This window comes from Leptopilina heterotoma, unplaced genomic scaffold (assembly GCF_015476425.1).
Source record: "Leptopilina heterotoma isolate Lh14 unplaced genomic scaffold, ASM1547642v1 Lhet_14, whole genome shotgun sequence".
NCBI classification, from domain to species: Eukaryota; Metazoa; Arthropoda; class Insecta; order Hymenoptera; family Figitidae; genus Leptopilina; species Leptopilina heterotoma.
Window position 1 is genome coordinate 4,069,512 of NW_025110859.1, and position 21,016 is coordinate 4,090,527.

General features: G+C 21.6%; 1 protein-coding gene across 3 annotated transcripts; it reads right to left on the minus strand.

The window, feature by feature from the left end:
- Positions 1-4,167: 4,167 nt before the first annotated feature.
- LOC122497899 lies at positions 4,168-19,407 on the minus strand. Of its 3 annotated transcripts, none has more exons than XM_043605292.1 (10): positions 18,937-19,407; positions 18,061-18,393; positions 17,440-17,735; positions 13,321-13,593; positions 12,077-12,366; positions 11,738-11,985; positions 11,318-11,666; positions 7,769-7,939; positions 7,432-7,551; positions 4,168-4,748 (listed from the first exon to the last, which is right to left on the minus strand). In XM_043605292.1, exons 1-10 carry the CDS (start codon positions 19,092-19,094, stop codon positions 4,425-4,427), a joined length of 2,562 nt encoding a protein of 853 aa, XP_043461227.1. In that variant the 5' UTR covers positions 19,095-19,407; the 3' UTR covers positions 4,168-4,424. The 3 variants fall into 3 exon arrangements, with proteins under 3 accessions (XP_043461227.1, XP_043461226.1, XP_043461228.1); XM_043605291.1 differs by having other exon boundaries at positions 7,432-7,695; XM_043605293.1 differs by lacking the exon at positions 18,937-19,407 and adding an exon at positions 18,482-18,516 and having other exon boundaries at positions 7,432-7,695.
- Between the last annotated feature and the right edge of the window lie 1,609 nt (positions 19,408-21,016).

Genomic DNA, 21,016 nt, shown 5'->3' on the forward strand with positions numbered 1-21,016 from the left:
TTTTAATCGTTTCATTGTGACTTGATAAATTTTTTAGATAATTTGTTGAATATTCAAATTCGTTCTCAATATTTAAATAATGTACTTTTAAAAATAATGGAAAAACTTTATTTATATTTCTTTGTGGTTTTCTGAAATAAAAAGGAGAAAATAAGTAATCATTATAAAATTGTTTGAACGAGATGAGAATTATTAAATAAAAGAAATTTTTATTTATCTTTAATTATATAATTAACAATTACTATAACAATAGTTAATGTCATTAAAGTTTCAATAATTTAACAAACCTTGAATTAATCGTGTAATTTTGATCTCCAAATGCGAATATTGTTTGGTATTGATTTTTAAATCGCTCACAATTACCGTAAATAATTTTATTGTTACTTGGACGAATTGTTAATGAGCTTAAACGTTTCATATTTTTCTCTTGACTAGAAATAGAAATTTGTCGTTCTTCTTTGTTAATAATTTCTTGATTCTATAAAATACATATATATTGTGAAAAACGAAAATTTAAATTCGTAAAATATTAAATTAAAAATTAAATTAAACAATTTTTAAGGTATTTGACAAAATTATCATTAAAATAAGTAGTTTAGTTACAATATAACAACCAAATAGTAATAGAAAAAAGAACAATGTATAGAAAAATAATATAATTATAAAAAAAAATTCTTTTGTCCCTGAAAATTTTCAAGTATTATTAAGAAAAAATGACATAATTGTAAAAAAGTCTTCATAAAATACAAATACAGTTTTGTAAAATGTTCCGTTTGGAAAAGTAGGACAAGAGCATTTAATTTATCTGCGGAAACGTTGAAATTGAATGCACCCATTATTCCAGAGAATAATTTTCTCATTTGTGAGATATCACGCGAATGAAGAAAACATATATTTAAGAAATCGCTTAACAATAAAAAAGATGCAAGTAAATTAAATTGGCTATGAAGAAATGTCAAAAATCAAAGAAATTTGAAGAAAAATATAATTTAGAAAAATTAAACATTAAATTAAAATATCATTTAAATAAATGCAGATTTAAAAAATCTTGAAAAACATATTAAATGACAATAAACAATATTTTAACAATATTATTGTTACATATAATTTAAAACTAATAATAAATTTACAAATTCTTTAATTTTAAAGACTGCAATAGTTCTTAATTTCCGAAAATTGTAATTTGGAAGTGAATAAATTAATGCCTGGAATAATAAAGTTCATAGCCGAAATATAAATGACATGCACTGCTTATTTGGCACGAAAAGAATTATTACACTTCATGCGGCGTAGCAATATAAAAGCAAAATTATACTGCAAGCAGTTTACGACTTGCACGCAACAATTTATTTCCATCTTGATTCATATAATAATATAAACTCCACTTTTAATTTACTTCTTCTTTGAATAATTTCCAGTATATTCAAAATCATATACGATGACAAAATATATATTTAAAACATTTCTCTCTTATTTAGTAAAATCTTATACTTCAATCATATACACTAATTATACAATAAAATTATAATAATTATAATATCAGAGTTGCCAAAAAAAAATTAATTTTCTTTTTCCCTGATTTTCAGACAAAATTTTGACTTTTTCCCTGACCCTAAAAGAATATTTTGATTCACACTCTGAAAATTATTAGATACTCAAAAATGTTCATTCAAATGTTCTATTACATCTATTTACGAATTTCTTTAATTGTAAAATTATTCAAAAACATCAATAATTTCTTTTTTTAAATAAATATTTAATTATTATTATTTTTCCATAGGAATTGAGATTTTAAAAATCTAGAGAGAATTTCTAGAGAATTTTAAAATCCATTTGTTTACAATTCAATTTTACGAAATTTTGATTATTCAGAAATTCTTCAATTAAATATTTAGAAACTAAAAGCTATGAAATAATTTCAAAAAAAAAAATTCAATTGAACTTTTTCAAAATACAATTATTTCTAAAAATTCATGCTGTAATACTTTTATTCAACAACTTATAATAATTTAAATTTCCATAAAATTTTTCAAAAGAAATTAAATTGTTTAAAAAACATTTTAATAAAATCCTTCGCAAGAATACAATTATTTTTACAAGTATAATAAAATTTTTCACATGAATATTCAATTATTTAAAAAAAATGTAATGAAATTCGTTGTAAGAATTCAATTATTTTCATAAGTTATAAAATTTTTGATAGTACATATTTCAATTATTTTCAATAAAAATTTTTAATTTTTTAAATTTATAATAAAAATCCTTGGCAAAATTCAATTTTTAGAAATTTTTAATAAAATTTTTGGCAAAATTTTAATTATTTTCTAAAAAATTTTCCTCAATTTCATATGTATTCTATTTATTTATAAATTTTTAAATAAATTTCTTCGCAATAATTTAATTATTTTCAATAAATAATCAAATTTTTTTACAGGGTTTAAATTATTTTCATAAATAATGAAATTCTTTACAGGATTTCAATTATTTTCATAAATAATAAAATTTTTGCATAGGATTTCAATTATTTAAAAAAATGCAATAAAAATTCGTTGAAAGAATTCAATTAATCTTCCAAATAATAAAATTCTTCACAGGATTTCAATTATTTTTATGACTATTTAAAATAAATTCCTCGAAAAATGGAATTTATTATTTTCAAAAATTTTTTACTAAAATTCAATTAAATTTCACAAATAATTAAAATCTAAGCTGAAATTCAAATATTTTCAAAATCTATTTTTAATACAATTTCTCAATAGAATTCAATTATTTAAAATAAAATGTAATAAAATTCTTTGCAGGAATTCGATTATTTCCATAAATAATAAAATTCTTTACAGGATTTTCAATTATTTTCATAAATAATAAAATTCTTTACAGGATTTTCAATTATTTAAAAAAAATGTAATAAAAATTCGTTGAAAGAATTCAATTATTCTCCTAAATAATAAAATTCTTCACAGGATTTCAATTATTTTTATTACAATTTGAAGTAAATTCCTCGAAAAATGTAATTATTTTAAAAATTTTTATTAAATTCTTCAAAAGAAATCAATTATCAATTATTTTGTCCAATTTTTGCAAAAGTTACTTGAGAATTTTCAAATCCATTGGTTCACAATTAAATTTTACGAAAATGCTATTATTCGGAAATTAATTAATTATTTAAAAAATAAAAATTTTAAATAATTAAAAAAAAAATTCAATTAACTTTTTTAAAAATAATTAATTCTATACAGTATTGTTAAGGGAGCGTTCACAAATTACGTAACGCTAATTTTTGAAAATTTTGACCCCCCCTCCCCCCATGTAACACACTGTTACATACATTAGCGCCATTTTTTCTGCTGTACATAACAAATAGCTAGACCCCCCCCTCCCCTTTATAATGTTACGTAATTTGTGAACGCTCCCTAAGTAGTTAGAAGAATGAAAAAATCAGATTTTTTAAAGACTTTAATTTGAAACTTTTTCAAAATAAAATTATTTCTAAAAATTCATGTTATAATACTTTTAATATTCAATATATAAAATTTTAACTGAAATTCATTTTTAAAACAAGTTTTTTTTTATAAAATTCTATACAAGACTTCAATTATTTAAATACAAAAATGAAAAAATTATTAAATAAATAAATGTTTCTCAAAATTGAATTCTCATAAAGATAATTTTATCCAAACATTTTTAAATAATTGAATTTCTTTTGACGAATTTTAATCAAATTTTCAAGAATAATTCGAGGAATTTGGCCCCTGTAAAAAATTGTATTAAAAATAATTGAAATTCAATGAGTTTTGATATTCATGAAAATAAATGAATTGAATTTTATTATTTATGAAAATAATATTTAATTATTGCGAAGAAATTTATAAAAAAATTTCTAAATAGTTGAATTTGTGTAAAATTTTTATTAGTTATGAAAATAATGAAGAAGAATTTTATTTATTTTTAAAGATAATTGAAATTTTGAGGAGAATTTTAAAAATTTTTTGAACATAATTATTGAATTTCTGTAAACATTTGTAACTTCTAAAATTCAATTTTTTAAAGTGTTTTTAACTAAAATTCTTTTATAAATCCATGATTTTTAATAATTAATTAAATGTATCTATTAAAAAATTAAATAAAACTAATTATGAATCCTGTAAATTAAATTTTTTCCAGTACTTTAAAATACAAATTCCTGACTTTTCCCTGAATTCCCTAATTTCTCTGACCTGTGGCAACTCTGAATATATTTCCTTATTTTTGGCTTAAACGTCTTCATTCAAAACATAAATTATCATTTTTCCATAATATTTTTCATTAAATTATTTATATTAGGTATATTTATTATTGATCAATATTAATTAATTGTTTTATTTTAATTAATATTCTTTTAATGTCGTGTATGCCAAAAATATAAGGAGAACATATTTTTGGAACTATTTTTTAATTTCAACTCTCTCATTTTCAATTGAATATATAATATTTTGAACGTGAGATGGAAAGAGAAGTTTTTTCGTTTGTGGATCGGTGCGAATTCGTCGAAATTTGCAGTCGGAATTGCATTGTGATGAATGCAATAAATATTTACTCGAATCTTCCCACCATCGACGAATATCGCCACGCCTAGTATCGCGTACCTGAGTCAGTAGAAAATCCTCGTCATTTAAAATGTGTTGACTATGCCTTGGACAAATGTGACTTTCCTTTTGTGCTTTTAGTAATGAGGAATGTGTCGGTGCAGCGATTCGATCAATTTGAATCTATATTATACAAAGAGAGACAAAGAATTAATTTACATTCGACGAAATGTTTTTTTTTTTTCATTCCTTATCGGTCAACGCAAGTATATTTATAATATAAAAAGAAATAAAATAAGTTTTCAAATTATAAACAAAAAATAATAATTATTATTATTAACTGTAATAATCGTCGTCTACCTACTTCTTTATTTTTTTTACTATTTTTTAATTTAATAATATATTATCTTTATTTTTCAAAAAATTCATAAAATATTTTTATTAATCTAAAAAAAAAAAAAATTAAAATTAGAAAGTAGAAAATATTTTGCAAATTTTCTGCTTCTCAATTACAATTCATAAACAAAGTACAAGATTTAAGTAAAAAAAAATTTTATAAATAAAATTTTGTTTAAGAAATTTTAAATTTATTTTGGAAAAAATAATTACAAAATTTCTATTTGTTAAAAACGGTTGTAAAATTATTCGAAAACATCAATAACTTCTTTTCTAAATAAATATTCAATCATTTTATTTTTCCACAGGAATCAAGATTTTCAAAAAATTCAAATTCAAACCTTTTTGAAATTCAATAATTTATAAGAATATTTATTATAAAACATGAAGAAATTAAAGATAACCGAGTAATAAGATGATTATTTTATATAATAGAAATATTCTTACAGTAATTTTTTAAAATTATTTTCATTGATTTAATTCAATATTATGTATTATTTTCTAGGATTTTTAATTAAGAATTTCCAAAAAAACTCTTAGAGAATTTTCTAATTCATTTGTTTACAATAATTCAATTTTAAAAAACTTCAATTATTCGGAAATTCATCAATTAAATATAAATTATAAAATAAAAACTTTAAAAAAATAATTTCAAGTAAAATTGAAATAAACTTTTTCCAAAAAATTAATTCTTCTACAGAATTGTTACTTAAAAATAATTATAAAAAATAAAAATTTTTAAACATTTTACAGTCAGGTCTCGCCAAGTGTCGTTTTCAGTAAGTGTCATGACTCACAAAGTGTCATCGTTCAAGACCCAACAAGTGTCACTTTTCCCACTTTTTTTTACCCTCTCCAATGCTAAAAATGGACTTCCCCAAACCGGTTTGCAACATAAACCAATGAAATGGCCACTTTTATTAAAGGGGCGTGGCTTAGGCCACTGACACTTACTGAGACAGACGGTCTCAAAAAATTCCCAGTGACGACACTTAGCGAGACCTGACTGTAATTTAAAACCTTTTTAAAATTCAATTATTTCTAAAGATACACGCTATAATCCTTTTAATGTTCAATTATAATCTAAAATTTTAAGTCAAATTCATTTTTAAATCAATTTTTATTAGAAAATTCTACTAGAATTCAATTATTTAAATAAAAAAAAAACTTATTAAATAATTGAATTATCGTAAAGAATTTTATGAATAAATTTTTAAATAATTGAATTCCTAAAAAGAATTTTATTATTTACGAAAATAATTGAATCCCTGAAAAAATGTTATTATTTATGACAATAATTGAATTCTTGCGAAGAACTTTATAAGAGATTTTTAAAATAATTGAATTTCCAAGAAAAAATTTATTACTTTTAAAAATAATTGAATTCTCTCCCGAAAATTAAATTATTTTAAGACATTTTAATTCTTTGCAAAAAATTCAATTATTCATATAATGTAATTTATGAAAATAATTGAATTTTGCAAAGAATTTTATTAAAATGTCTCAGAATAATTGAATTTTCGGGAATAATTTTGTTATTTATCGACATAATTAAATCCTTTTAAAGAATTATTTATATAAATAATTGAATTCTTGGGAAGACTTTTATTAAAATCTAGAGAAAAATTTTTTCAAAATAATTCAATTATATAATTGAATTATTTCAAAAAAATATATTTCAATAATTATTGATTCTTTCGAGGAATTGAAATTACATTTTTAACAATAATTAAATTTTTTGAGCAACTTTTATTAGAAAATTCTACTAGAATTCAATTATTTAAATAAAAAAATAAACTTATTGAATAATTGAATTCTCATAAAGAATTTTATGAATAAATTTTTAAATAATTGAATTCTTTCGACGAATTTTAATAAAATTACACTTTTTGAGGAATTCCATTAAAATTGTATTGAAAATAATTGAAATTCAGCATTGAGTTTTATTATTTATGTATAAATAATTGAATTCCTAAAAAGAATTTTATTATTTACGAAAATAATTGAATCCCTGAAAAAATGTTATTATTTATGAAAATAATTGAATTCTTGCGAAGAACTTTATAAAAAATTTGTAAATAATTGAATTCCTGTGTTATTATTATTTAATCAAAATAATTAAAGGTTTGCGTAGAATTTTATTAAAATTTTTTCGAAATAAATTGAATTCTTTTGGAAAATTTTATTAATATAGTAGATACTAAAAATAATTGAATTAGGGAAATTTTTTGAAAATAATTGAAATTTTGTCAAGAATTTTATTGAAATTTTGGAAAATAATTGAATTTCGTAAAATAATTTTATTATTTCTAAAAACATTTGAAACTATGACGAGAATTTTAAAAAAAATTTTGAACATAATTGAATTTCGGCGAAGAATTTTATTACTTTTCCAAAATTCAATTTTTTTTAGTGTTTTTGAGTAAAATTGAAAAAAATAATTTGTGCAATTTTTTTTTTTTTTTTGAACCTTGGCACGTTTGAAGCTCTTTCGACTGGCAGCGGAAGACTGTCGAATAATTGGAACTATTTCTTCTTTTTTTTGCGGTTGTTTATTGGGATCGCCAAATAATCCTTTTGACTCTGCGACCTTAATCATAAAGAGAGAATCAAATTGCATCATTTCTTTTCGTCTTATAAACGCAATAAAGCAGCCATGCTCTAAAAGATTGTCACAATTTTCATCATAAATATCATTAATACCACAAACTTCAAAAATGTCACTATCTGGAACCTGTTGAATCAATTATTATTTTTTCTATTTTGTTAAAATTTAATTAAAAATATTATTACAATTTCAAATATACCTTTATATCAGGATAAGATGTAGTAACGGAAATTTCTTCTTCCTTTTCTTGTTCTTCTTCTGGATTTTGTGAAATTTCCGCTTCCGATGGCTCGCATGATTGTCTTCGTTTTCCTGGTCTAATTATTTTTGGCGATTTTTCTCCAAATTCTTTTGGCATTTTCTTCTTAATCTGCAAAAGATGAAAAGAATGAAAAGAATTTTTCTCAAAATGAAAAGTACAGGCTTCGCACTCATCTACTAAAACCTACTATTTACTACTTTTTTTACTTTATGCTACTATTTGGGTACTACTACTTTCAATTCGCTAATACTAAAAATCAAAAAACTATTCTCAAAAATTATAATCAAATTTTTTAAAACGATTCAATTATTTTCAAATAATATTCGAAATTCAATTATTTTCAATATCTATAGTATTTTCATAAAATTTTGCAAAAGAATTCAATTATTTTAAAAAAATGATAAAATTCATCCAAAATTCAATTATTTTCACAAATAATAAAATTTCCACAAGAATTCAATTAATTTAGATTTCCAAAAAAAATCCGAAAAAATCAATTATTTAACAAAATTTTTTATACAATTCTTTACAATAATTCAATTACCTACATTCACTAATAATAACATTTTTCATGGAAATTCAAAATTTTTTTTTAAAAATGTTTGATAAAATTCTTAACAAGAATTCAATTATTTTCATAAATATTAAAACACATGGAAGAATTTCAATTATTTTTAAATACTAGGATTTTAAATTAATTAATTGAAAAATTCAATATTATTTTCACAAAAATAAAATTTTTCACAAGAATTCAATTATTTAAAATAAAATTTTCATAATATTTATTATATTTCGAAAAAATTAATTATTTAAAACGATGTTTATAAAATTCTTATGAAGAATTCAATTATTTTCAAAAATAACAAAATTTTTCAACAGAACTTAAATTCTTTTTAAAATATTTTAATAAAATTTTTGGACAATAATTTAATTATTTTCATAAATAATAAAATTCTTCTAAGAAATTCAATTATTTTTGAAAATTTTAATAAAATTCTTTACAAGTAGGTATTTAATTATTTTTATAAATAATAAAATTCATCGCAGGATTTCAAATATTTTGAATACAATTTTACAGGAATTGCTCAAAAAATGTAATTATTCTTAAAAATCTAATTTTAATTCCTCGAAAGAATCAATTATTTAAAAAAAATGTTTTTCAAATTCTTTGGAAGAATTCACTTGTTTACAAAAATTGACATCTTTGAACATATATTATATAAATATTTGTACAAAAATATTAGAATTTTTCACAGAAATTCAATTATTTAACTACCTTTTTTTAAAATGTTTCAATTATGTAATTGAATTATTTCGAAAAAATTTTCTTTTAGATTATAATCGGATTCTTCCAAGAATTCAATTATGTCGATAAATAACAAAATTATTCCCGAAAATTCAATTATTCTGAGACATTTTAATAAAATTCTTTGCAAAATTCAATTATTTTCATAAATTACATTATATGAATAATTAAATATTGTTATTTATGAAAATAATTGAATTTTGCAAAGAATTAAAATGTCTCAAAATAATTGAATTTTCGAGAGAGAATTCAATTATTTTTAAAAGTAATAAATTTTTTCTTGGAAATTCAATATTATTTTAAAAAATTCTAATAAAATCGTTCGCAAGAATTCAATTATTTTCATAAATAATAACATTTTTACAGGGATTCAATTATTTTCGTAAATAGTAAAATTCTTTTTAGGAATTCAATTATTTATACATAAATAATAAAACTCAATGCTGAATTTCAATTATTTTCAATACAATTTTAATGGAATTCCTCAAAAAGTGTTATTTTATTAAAATTCGTCGAAAGAATTCAATTATTTAAAAATTTATTCATAAAATTCTTTATGAGAATTCAATTATTTAATAAGTTTTTTTTATTTAAATAATTGAATTCTAGTAGAATTTTCTAATAAAAATTGCTCAAAAAATGAATTTGACTTAAAATTTTAGATTCTAATTGAACATTAAAAGGATTATAGCGTGAATTTTTAGAAATAATTGAATTTTAAAAAGGTTTTAAATTAAAATGTTTGAAAATTTTTATTTTTTGTATTTTTAAGTAACAATTCTGTAGAAGAATTAATTTTTTGGAAAAAGTTTATTTCAATTTTACTTGAAATTATTTTTTTAAAGTTTTTATTTTATAATTTATATTTAATTGATGAATTTCCAAATAATTCAAGTTTTGTAAAATTGAATTGTAAACAAATGAATTTGAAAATTCTCTAAGAGTTTTTTTTTTGAAAATTATTAAAAATAATTGAATTAAAGAAGAATTTTAGTTAAAAATTTTAGAAAATAATAATTGAATTAAAATGATGGAAATAATTTTTAAAAAAATTACAGTAAGAATATTCCTATTATATAAAATAATGATCTTATCACTCGGTTATCTTAAATTTATTATAAAAAATGAAGAAATCGATCGTAATCAATTTCTTCATGTTTTATAATAAATATTCTTATAATTTGTTAAATTTCAAAAAGGTTTGAATTTGAAGCTTTTGAAGAATTTGAATTCCTGTGGAAAAATAATAATAATTAAATATTTATCTAGAAAAGAAGTTATTGATGTTTTCGAATAATTTTACAACCGTTTTTAACAAATAGAAATTTTGTAATTATTTTTTCCAAAATAAATTAAAAATTTCTTAAACAAAATTTTATTAATTTTGATTTGATAGAATTCTTTGTAAAATTGAATTATTTTTAAAAACTTTTTGAAATTCAATGATTTTCATCTACTATTTTCATAAAATTTCAAAACAGAATTTAATTATTTAAAACTTTTTTTTTTTTTTTGAAATCTTCTTAAGGATTTTTTTTTCATGAATAATAAAAATTTCTCAGGAATTCAATCATTTAAATTAGAATTTGCATAAAAATTAGTAGAAAGAAATGAATTGATTTAAAAATTTTTATACAATTCTTCGCAAGAATTAAATTATTTTTATAAATATTTAATAAAATATTTAAATTTAAAAAATGGTTTGTAAAAATTTTCGTAAGAATTCAATTCTTTTCATGAATAATAAAAATTTTCATCAATTCAATTATTTAAATTAGAATTTGCATAAAATTATTATTCAAAAGAAATGAATTATTGAAAATTTTTTATAGAATTCTTCGCAAGAATTAAATTATTTTTATAAATATTTAAATTCTTTCATGAATAATAAAATTCGTTGCAGGAATTCAATTTATTAGTATACCTAGTAGGATAAGAAAGAAGTAAATATTTTTGATGAAAATTAGGAAAAAGTCTAAAAAATATAGAATGGAATTTTTGTCAGTTTTGTGAAGTGTTTAAAATGAGTTTTTTGGTCGTCAAGTGTAATTTTTCGATAGCTACTTTTTTACTAATTTTTTTTTAGTTTGAAAGCTACTTTTTTAAAATTAATTATCGAGTGCGAAGTCTGAAAGTAAGAAGGATGATGTTTTTAATGAATTTTTGAAAATGAAACCCACAGTTGTTTCTTTAAGATATTTTTCTTTGGCAATTCCATTGGCATAATCGACGACCTGATTGACCATTTCTGTCGTTTCCGAGGGCAAAATTGAATGGACTTCGTAAATAAGAAGCTGAATATTGGGTTTCGTTAGGGCGTGTTTTAAGGTTGATAACTGATCAGCAAGAAGTGTTCTAGGATACTTTAGTTCATCGTCATCACTCGTTAACGATTCCAAGAGAGCGGAATCTCCACCACGAGCAACTGACAAGTCAACGATGTCATTTATTCCCGTGTAACTACAATGAGGAGTCGCTAATACAATTGTCGCTCTCTCCAATTCGGACGAAGCTGGCGGAGCCACGTATCTGAAAAATAATTTCTTTTCAAATTGAGAAACTAATTCCCGCATATGGAATGAATAAAACGCATCAGTTACTGTTCTGAGAAGATTCGACATTGTTGGAGCGTTATTCCTAAGTGGTGTAAATAATTCTCATATTCACTATGCTGATCTCCAGTGCCAAAGGCCAGAAGTCGTCCGGCATCTTCTACATCAGCCAAAAGACTGGCAACATATGCCGTGTGTCTTGGAGCAATGCATTGCGTTAAAATTACAGGTCCGCATAATTTTCCACTGTGAACTGCCTTCATTAAACTCGCTGCTCCCAAACAGAGAGATCTTTCCTATAATAAAAATCAGAAAAATTTCATGCTTTCATATTGTTTCTTATTTCAAAAATGTTGTTTCATTTTTCGTTTTTTAAAGAATATATACCAGAAAAATAAAACGATGCTTGCGAACTAGTTGAGATGTAGCCAATTTTTCTCGACTCTTCTCATGAAAACTGACGACTTTTGGACAAAGAGAATCGAAGGCAAAATTATCTTCGTCCAAATTCGTTTCCTTACAACTAATACAATAGTGAAAACCCAATTTCTCCATTTCGATGATAAATTCTTCTTTGCTCGCTATTTTCATTGAATTCACCCAACCTGAAGCTATTTGACTCTCTTCATTCCAATAAATTCCCTCTGCTGACTTTAAATGACTCGGCAGTAAATCGTCTTTAAAAACAAAAGTACATTCAAAGTCCGAATAAATTTTAAATTCCCAGCATGAAGATGTATTTAACTTCCCCACGGTTAACGGTGTTCGACGGTCTCTGAAATTTCTAGATTACATTCGACAAGCCGCTATCACCCAACAAATACGGCACTGCCTGGTTTAAATGACGTGAAATTGGTAAACAATCATTTTCGAACGAGTTTTTCTCTGCACACAAGCACTTTTTGCAAAATCTGAATCCGAACCATTGACACAAATCTTCTTAATTACCTAAATCCAAAATATTTTTTTTATCCTTGAAGAAACGCGATTGCAAAATGGGAAAGGCCGGAGTAATGTAATGCGAATCATTTTGACAGCTGAGCCTTTACGCTCCCTGCATGCTTCTGCCCTCTAATGGCAAATGGTTGGAACAAACGTCTTGCCGCCTGTCATTACATTACTTTTGTTGCTTTTGCATTTACCATTTTGCAACCGCGTTTCTGCATGGATTAAAAAAATATTTTGGATTTAGGTAATTAAGAAGATTTGTGTCCTTGGTTCGGATTCAGATTTTGCAAAAAGTGCTTGTGTGCAGAGAAAAACTCGTTCGAAAATGATTGTTTACCAATTTCACGTCATTTAAACCAGGCAGTACCGTTTTTGTAGGGCGAAAAGTGTAGGTCGCTCATAACCTACAAATTTCAGAGACCATCGAACGCTCTTAACCCCGAGTACACTCGGGGTATATCTTTATTTCTTTATTTAAAAAAAATTAAATTCGAGAGTCATATAAATAAAACTCTTAGTGTAACTTGATAAATAGTTATGTATTTAATATGAAAATATATGTGAAATAATCAAAATTAAATTTGTCAAAATTAATTTTAACAAAATTATAAATTTATTTCCTGCAAAATTGAAAAATGATAAAAACTGTAGGAGGGTGAAAGAAAGGATATAAAATGGATCACCTAGAGTTAAAGCTGAACCACCAATTCTCAGTCTTGAAACACTTGCCGCCAATCGTGTTTTCGTTTCGAGAAGACAATCCTCCACGTCTTTCAATCCGGCTAAATTAAAAGCTCTCTCACGTTCGGCAATAATCAATTTACTTCCAAGACGAGCAAATTTTCTCCCTTGCATATCGTACAATAAAAGCCAAACTATTTTTTCCCGCTTTCGAAGGTCTTTATAGTGTTGCCAAAATCCAACGTCTTCTAATGCATGATTCAATATATGTTTATCTAAAAGACCATTTTAACCTTATGATCATTATAATAGCGGAGATTAAAATTTCAGGGCTTGAACCGCAGTGAAAGTATTTAAAAATACGGATTTTACGGAACAAAAATTAAAAATTACGGACCAATTACTGAAAAAAAACAGTCCGAGTCGAATAAGAGAACATTTTACTTAAAACTATAAATTACATTTTTCATAACTATAAAACATGAATATATCAATAACTCCGAGTCTTCGACTTGGAGTCATCGATTTCTTCATGTTTTGTAATAATTAAAGATGACCGAGTGATAAAATCATTATCATTTCAATTATTATTTTTAAGAAATTTTAACTAAAATTCTTCTTTAAATCGATGATTATTAATAATTTTCGAAAAAGTTCTTTGACAATTTTCAAATCCATTTTTTCACAATATTCAATTTTACGAAATTTCAATAACATATTGCTAAATTCTTTAATTAAATATACATCAAAAATTCAAAACTTAAAATAATATAAAAAAAAATTTAATTAATCTTTTCCAAAAAAAAATTAATTCTTCTACAGAATTGATAGTTAAAAGTATGAAACCATTTCAAAATTCAATTATTTCTAAAAATTCACGCTATAATCCTTTTAATGTTCAATTATAATCTAAAATTTTAAGTGGAATTCATTTTTAAATCAATTTTTATTAGAAAATTCCACTAGAATTCAATTATTTAAATACAAAAAATAACTAATGGAATAATTGAATTCTCATAAAGAATTTTATTAAAAAATTTTTGGAAAATTGAATTCTGTTTGAGGAATTTTAATAAAAGCTTAAAGAATAATTACACTTTTTGAGGAATTCCATTAAAATTGTCATAAAAATAATTGAAATTCTGCGATGAGTTTTATTTTTTATGAAAATAATTGAATTTCTGCAATAATTTGTAATTTCTCCAAAATTATATTTTTTTAATGTTTTTAACTAAAATTCTTCCATTAATTAATTATTTTTAATAATTTTTTAAAAAGTTTTTTGAGAATTTTCAAATCCTTTTTTTACAATATTTAATTTTACGAAATTTCAATTATTCGTAAATTATTCAATTGAATATATATATTATTAGAAAATAAAAACTTCAAAAAAATTATTTCAAATAAAATTGAAATAAACTTTTTCAAAAAATTAATTCTTCTTAGCCAAAAGTATGAAAAATTAAAATTTTCAAACATTTTAATTTGAAACCTTTTCAAAATTTAATTACTTCTAAAAATTCACACCATATTGCTAATAATATTCAATTATTATCTAAAATTTTATCTGAAATCCATTTTTAAATAAATTTTTATTTGAAAATTCTACTAGAATTCAATTATTTAAATACAAAAAAAACAATTTTATTGAATAATTGCGTTTTTTAAAATTAAATTCTCATAAAGAATTTTAACAATAAATTTTTAAATAATTGAATTCTTTCGAAATTTTAATAAATTTTTTTATGAATATTACATTTTTCGAATAACTTTTGATTAAAATTTTATTAAAAATAATTGAAATTCTGCGATGAGTTTTATTATTTGTGAAAATAATTGAATCCCTAAGAAAAATTTTATTATTTTTGAACAATATTAAATTTTTGCGAAGAATATTATTACTCTTGAAAATAATTGAATTTCTGCAATAATTTTTAACTTTTACAAAATTAAATTTGAAAATTTTCAAATTCTTTTGTTACAATTTAATTTTACAAAATTTCAATTATTTGCAAATTCTTCTATTAAATATATATTAGGAAATAAAAATTTCATATACAATTTAAAAAAAAATCCGCAATTAAACTTTCTCAAAAAAATTAATTCCACAGAATTGTTAGTTAAAAATATGGAAAATACATTTTTTTCAAAGATTTAAACTTGAAACCTTTTCCAAATTCAACTATTTCTAAAAATTTACGTTATACTGCTTTTAATATGCAATTATTATCTAAAATTTCAACTGAAATTGATTTTTAAACAAATTTTTATTGAAAAATTCTACGAGAATTCAATTATTTAAATACAAAAAAAATTTTTTTGAATAATTACATGTTTCTAAAAATTCAATTTTCATATAAAATTTTTATATTATGGAACATAATTAAATTTCTTTTTAAGAATTTTATTACTCTTGAAAATAATTGAATTTCTCCAATAATTTTGTAATTTCTACAAAATTAAATTTTTGTTAGTGTTTCAACTTTTATTGTATAAATTCATTATTTTTAAAAAGTTCTTTAAGAATTTTCAAATTCAATTGTTTACAACTCAATTTTATAAAATTTCAATTATTATCTGTTAATTTAACTAAAATTCATTATTAAATCAATTTTCCTTCGAAAATTCTACAAGAATTCAATTATTTTATTGCAAAGATAAAGAATTTATTTAATAATGGAATGTTTCTTAAAATTAAATTCTCATAAAGAATTTTATTAACAAATTTTTAAATAATTGAATTCTTTTGACGAATTTTAACAAAATTTTTAAGAATAATTACATTTTTTGAGAAAATTGATTAAAATTGTATTAAAAATAATTGAAATTCTGCGATGAGTTTTATTATTTGCGAAAATAATTGAATCCCTAAAAAGAATTTTATTATTTTTGAACAATATTTAACTGTTGCAAAGAATATTTTTACTTTTGAAAATAATTGAATTTCTGCAATAATTTGTAACTTTTCCAAAATTAAATTTTCTTTTTCTTGTTTTTAACTAAAATTTTTCTATAAATGCATTATTTTTAATAATTTTTAAAAGAGTTCTTTGAGAATTTTCAAATTCATCGTTTACAATTTAATTTTACAAAATTTCAATTATTCTTGAATTCTTTAATCAAATATATATTAGAAAATAAAAACTTCAAATAATATAAAAAAAATTCAATTAAACTTTTTCAAAAAAATTAATTCCACAGAATTGTTAATTAAAACTATTAAAAATTCAGATTTTCAACTTTTTTAATTTTAAACCTTTTCAAAATTTAATTATTGCTAAAAATTCACGCTATATTGCTTTTTATATTTATAATTATTATCTAAAATTCATTTTTGAATCAATTTTTATTTGAAAATTCTACTAGAATTCAGTTACTTAAATACAAAAATAAATAATTTATTGAATAATTGAATATTTCTTATAATTCAATTCCCATAAAGAATTTTATCAATAAATTTTTCAATAATTGAATTCTTTTGACGAATTTTAATAAAATTTTTAAGAATAATTACATTTTTTGAGAGATTTGATTAAAATATTGTATTAAAAATAAGTGATATTCTATGATGAGTTTTATTATTTGTGAAAATAATTGAATCCCTAAGAAGAATTTTATTATTTATGATAATAATTGAATCCCTGTAAAAATTTTATTATTTATGAAAATAATTGAATGATTGTGAAGAAATTTTTTAAAAAAATTTATAAATAATTGAATTGTTGTAAATTTTTATTATTTATGCAAATCATTAAATGCTTTCGTAGAATTTTATCAAAATTTGTTTTAAATAATTGAATTTTTTAGGAAAATTTTGTTAAAATAGTAGTGATTTTAATAGTAGATATAATATTAAAAATCATTGAATTGAGGAAAATTTTTGAAAATAATTAAATTTCGGAGAAGAATTTAATTATTTTTAAAGATAATTAAAATTTTGAGGAGACTTTCGAAAATAATTGAAATTTTGCTTAGAATTTTATTAAAATTTTTGAAAATAATTGAATTTCCGAGAATAATTTAATTATTTCTAAAGATAATTGAAATTTTTATTACTTTTGAAAATAATTGAATTTCTCCAATGATTTGTAATTTCTCTAAAATTCTCCAAATTATCTTACATCTCAAGACATCGTAAACCAGACCAAATACACGTCTCATTTCAGCTTCATCAACATAATTAGGCGAAGGATCATCTTTTTGAAGAACTTTTGCAGCTAAAATAATATCTCGAATTCGCCATCCTGGTTCTATACAGGCTTCAGTCATTGAACCACTTGCTGAAGAAATTGTTGACAAGAAAGAAAGGATTTCTTCACATTTTCCTTTCTTCGGTTTTCGAGGAAAATGTACATTGCCAGGCTCCCATTTATAAACTTTTTTCTCTTCCAATGCATTCTTTGAAGGAGAATCCATTCTACGTATGTATCAAAATAGAAAATGAAAACAATCAAATGTCAAAATATTTGACAGCAAACAAATTATGGTTATTTTCATTTTCAAATTATACTTTTCACTGTTTTTCAGCAGAAGCAAGCAGAAGAATTTGATTTTTGAAAAAATAAGTTAGAGAGGACTTAAAGGATCATGGTAAGAAAATAAAAGTTAATAAATAACTAAAAAAATAACTAAAAACGTAAAAGAAAATTCAAATATTATAAAATTTAAATTATGAAAAAGAATAGAAATAATTCCATTTGAAAATGAATTGAAATAAAATTATAAAAATAATAAAAGCTCACTCTTTATCCTCTGAATTTCTATCCATTAAACGTTGAAGATCAACAAGTTGATAATAAACTTGATGACGCCATTCTTCATTACTCGGCAAAATTAATTCGTCCAATTCTCGACGATGTTCTTCTTCATCAATGAAATCTGGTGGTTTTATGAATTTCGACAATACAACGCGAAAAACTCTCGCGTAAATTGTAAATATACTCGATTTTCTCCAATTTTTTTTTCGCAAAATAATACTCTTCTTATCCTCCATTTCCTTTTCAAATGAAGAAAAATCTTCAGCAAGATGTTGCCAATCCTCGTCCGTGAAACTATTGTTCTTCTCCATATTCTCACTGAGATCAATGAAAAAGAAAACAAAAAATATTTCATTTAAACTGATTTTTCAAATAAAATTAAATTTCTTTCGGAATTTTTCTTTACCTTTTCTTGGCCTCGTAAAATTTTTCATGATTAAATAAAATTTGTTTCGACTCATTGAGAACTTGTTCAAGAGCTGCAATATTCATTGTCAGTAAAGAAAAAAAGAATTTTTTAAATTTATTTTTCAATTATAAATTATAATTAACAAAAAAGGTAAAGATTTTTAATATTGACGCTCAGTCTTAAAGAAAGCCAAAAAAAAATTTTTTTAATATTTTGTCGATTCGATTAAAAAAAAATTATTTTTTATAAAATATTATTTAAATCAGTATCAATATAAAAAATCCTAATAAAAAATCGAGTATAAAAAATTTTATTAAAAAATTTTTTTTTTTATAAAAATTAGATGAATTTTGAATCTAAATTTCTAGGTGTGATTTTTAATAGAACGATCTTGATTCGTGAAACTTTGAAAGTGAACTGAATGAAATGAGATATATATTCGGTATAAGCACCTTTCGTGAAAAATCGGCGCCGTTTGGATAATTACAACTCTTTTTTTTTTTTTCTTTTTTTTTCTTATACTTTTATTTGTCACGTAGAATGTTGAAAAGAGAACTAAAAGGGAAGAAGGCGTTTGGTTTGATATCAGCATCGCGTGCTTTGAAATCATCTGATGAAATAGCTTTATACTACCTGCACTCTCTTTCCTACATTCACGAATAGCTTTACATCTCTATATTCCTACGAAATTGTAGAATTTTGTCTTTATGTGGTATGTCCCTGCATGTCCTACTCTATTTCTATATCTAGATTGACACCAATGTGCCCCACATTTTCATTCGTGAATCAATTGTAAAAATAATATTTTTATATCAGTTGATCGCGTCGCAAATCAATTCACCTTGACTTAGAACGAAAATCCCGCGTGAATAATTTTACAATAAAAATAATAATCAATATCGCATTTAACTTAAAAAAAAAAAAAAACATTAGGTAATAAAAGTTAGTCCAGGGCTCGAACCAGTGAAAGTATTTAAAAATACGGACTTTACGGACCAAAAATGAAAAATTACGGACTATTTACGGACCAATGACAAAAATATAACCAGTCCGAGTCAAATAAAAGAAAATTTTACTTAAAACTATAAATTAAATTTTTTATAACTATAAAACATGAAGAAATCAATAACTCCGAGTCTTCGACTCGGAGTGATCGATTTCTTCATGTTTTGTGATAATTAAAGATAACCGAGTGATAAAATCATTTACAATTCAATTATTATTTACAAGAATCTTTAACTAAAATTCTTCTTTAAATCGATTATTTTGAATAATTTTCGAAAAAGTTCTTTGAGAATTTTCAAATTCATTTGTTTACAATTCAATTTTACGAAATTTCAATTATTCGTAAATTCTTTAATTAAATAAATATTAGAAAATAGAAACTAAAAATAATATTAAAAAAATTTAATTATTTATTATCTAAAATTTTATCTCAAATTCATTTTGAAATCAATTTTTATTGGAAAATTCTATGAGAATTCAATTATATAAATACAATAAATAATTCAATTGACAAATTTTAATAAAATTAAATTTTTTTTTTGCATTTTTTGAGAAATTTGATTAAATTGTATTAAAAATAATTGAAATTCTGCGATGAGTTTTATTATTTGTGAAAATAATTGAATCCCTAAGAAGAATTTTATTATTTACGATAATAATTGAATTTCTTAGAAGAATTTTATTATTTATGAAAATAATTGAATTATTGTCAAAAAATTTTATTAAAATGTTTTTAAAAAAATTGAAGTTCTGTTGAAAAATTTTGTTATTTTTGAAAATAATTGAATTCTTCATAAGAATTTTATTTAACATTGTTTTAAATAATTAATTTTTTCGAAATATAATAAATAATATGAAAATTTTATTTTAAATAATTGAATTCTTGTAGAAAATTTTATTTGTGAAAATAATATTGAATTTTTCGATTAATTAATTTAAAATCCTAGTATTTAAAAATAGTTGAAATTCTTCGATGAGTTTTATTATTTATGAAAATAATTGAATTCTTGTTAAGAATTTTATCAAACATTTAAAAAAAAATATTAAATTTCCATGAAATCCGCAATTAAACTTTATCAAAAAACATAATTTCAAAATTCAATTATTTCTAAAAATTCACGCTATATTGCTTTTAATATTCAATATTATTATTTAAAATTTTATCTGAAATTCATTTTTGAATCAATTTTTATAATTGGAAACTTCTACGAGAATTCAATTATTTAAATACAATAAATAATTTGTTGAAGAATTTTAATAAAATTTTTAAGAATAATTACATTTTTCGAAAAATTTGATTAAAATAATTGAATTCCTAAAAAGAATTTTATTATTTTTGAAGAATATTTAATTTTTGCGAAAAATATTATTATCTACTCTTACAAATAATTGAATTTCTTCAATAATTTGTAACTTTTCTAAAATTAATTTTTTTGGCGTGTTTTTAAGTAAAATAATAATAATAATAAAATTCTTCTTTAAATAAATCAATTAATTTTCGAGAAAGTTCTTTGAGAATTTTCAAAT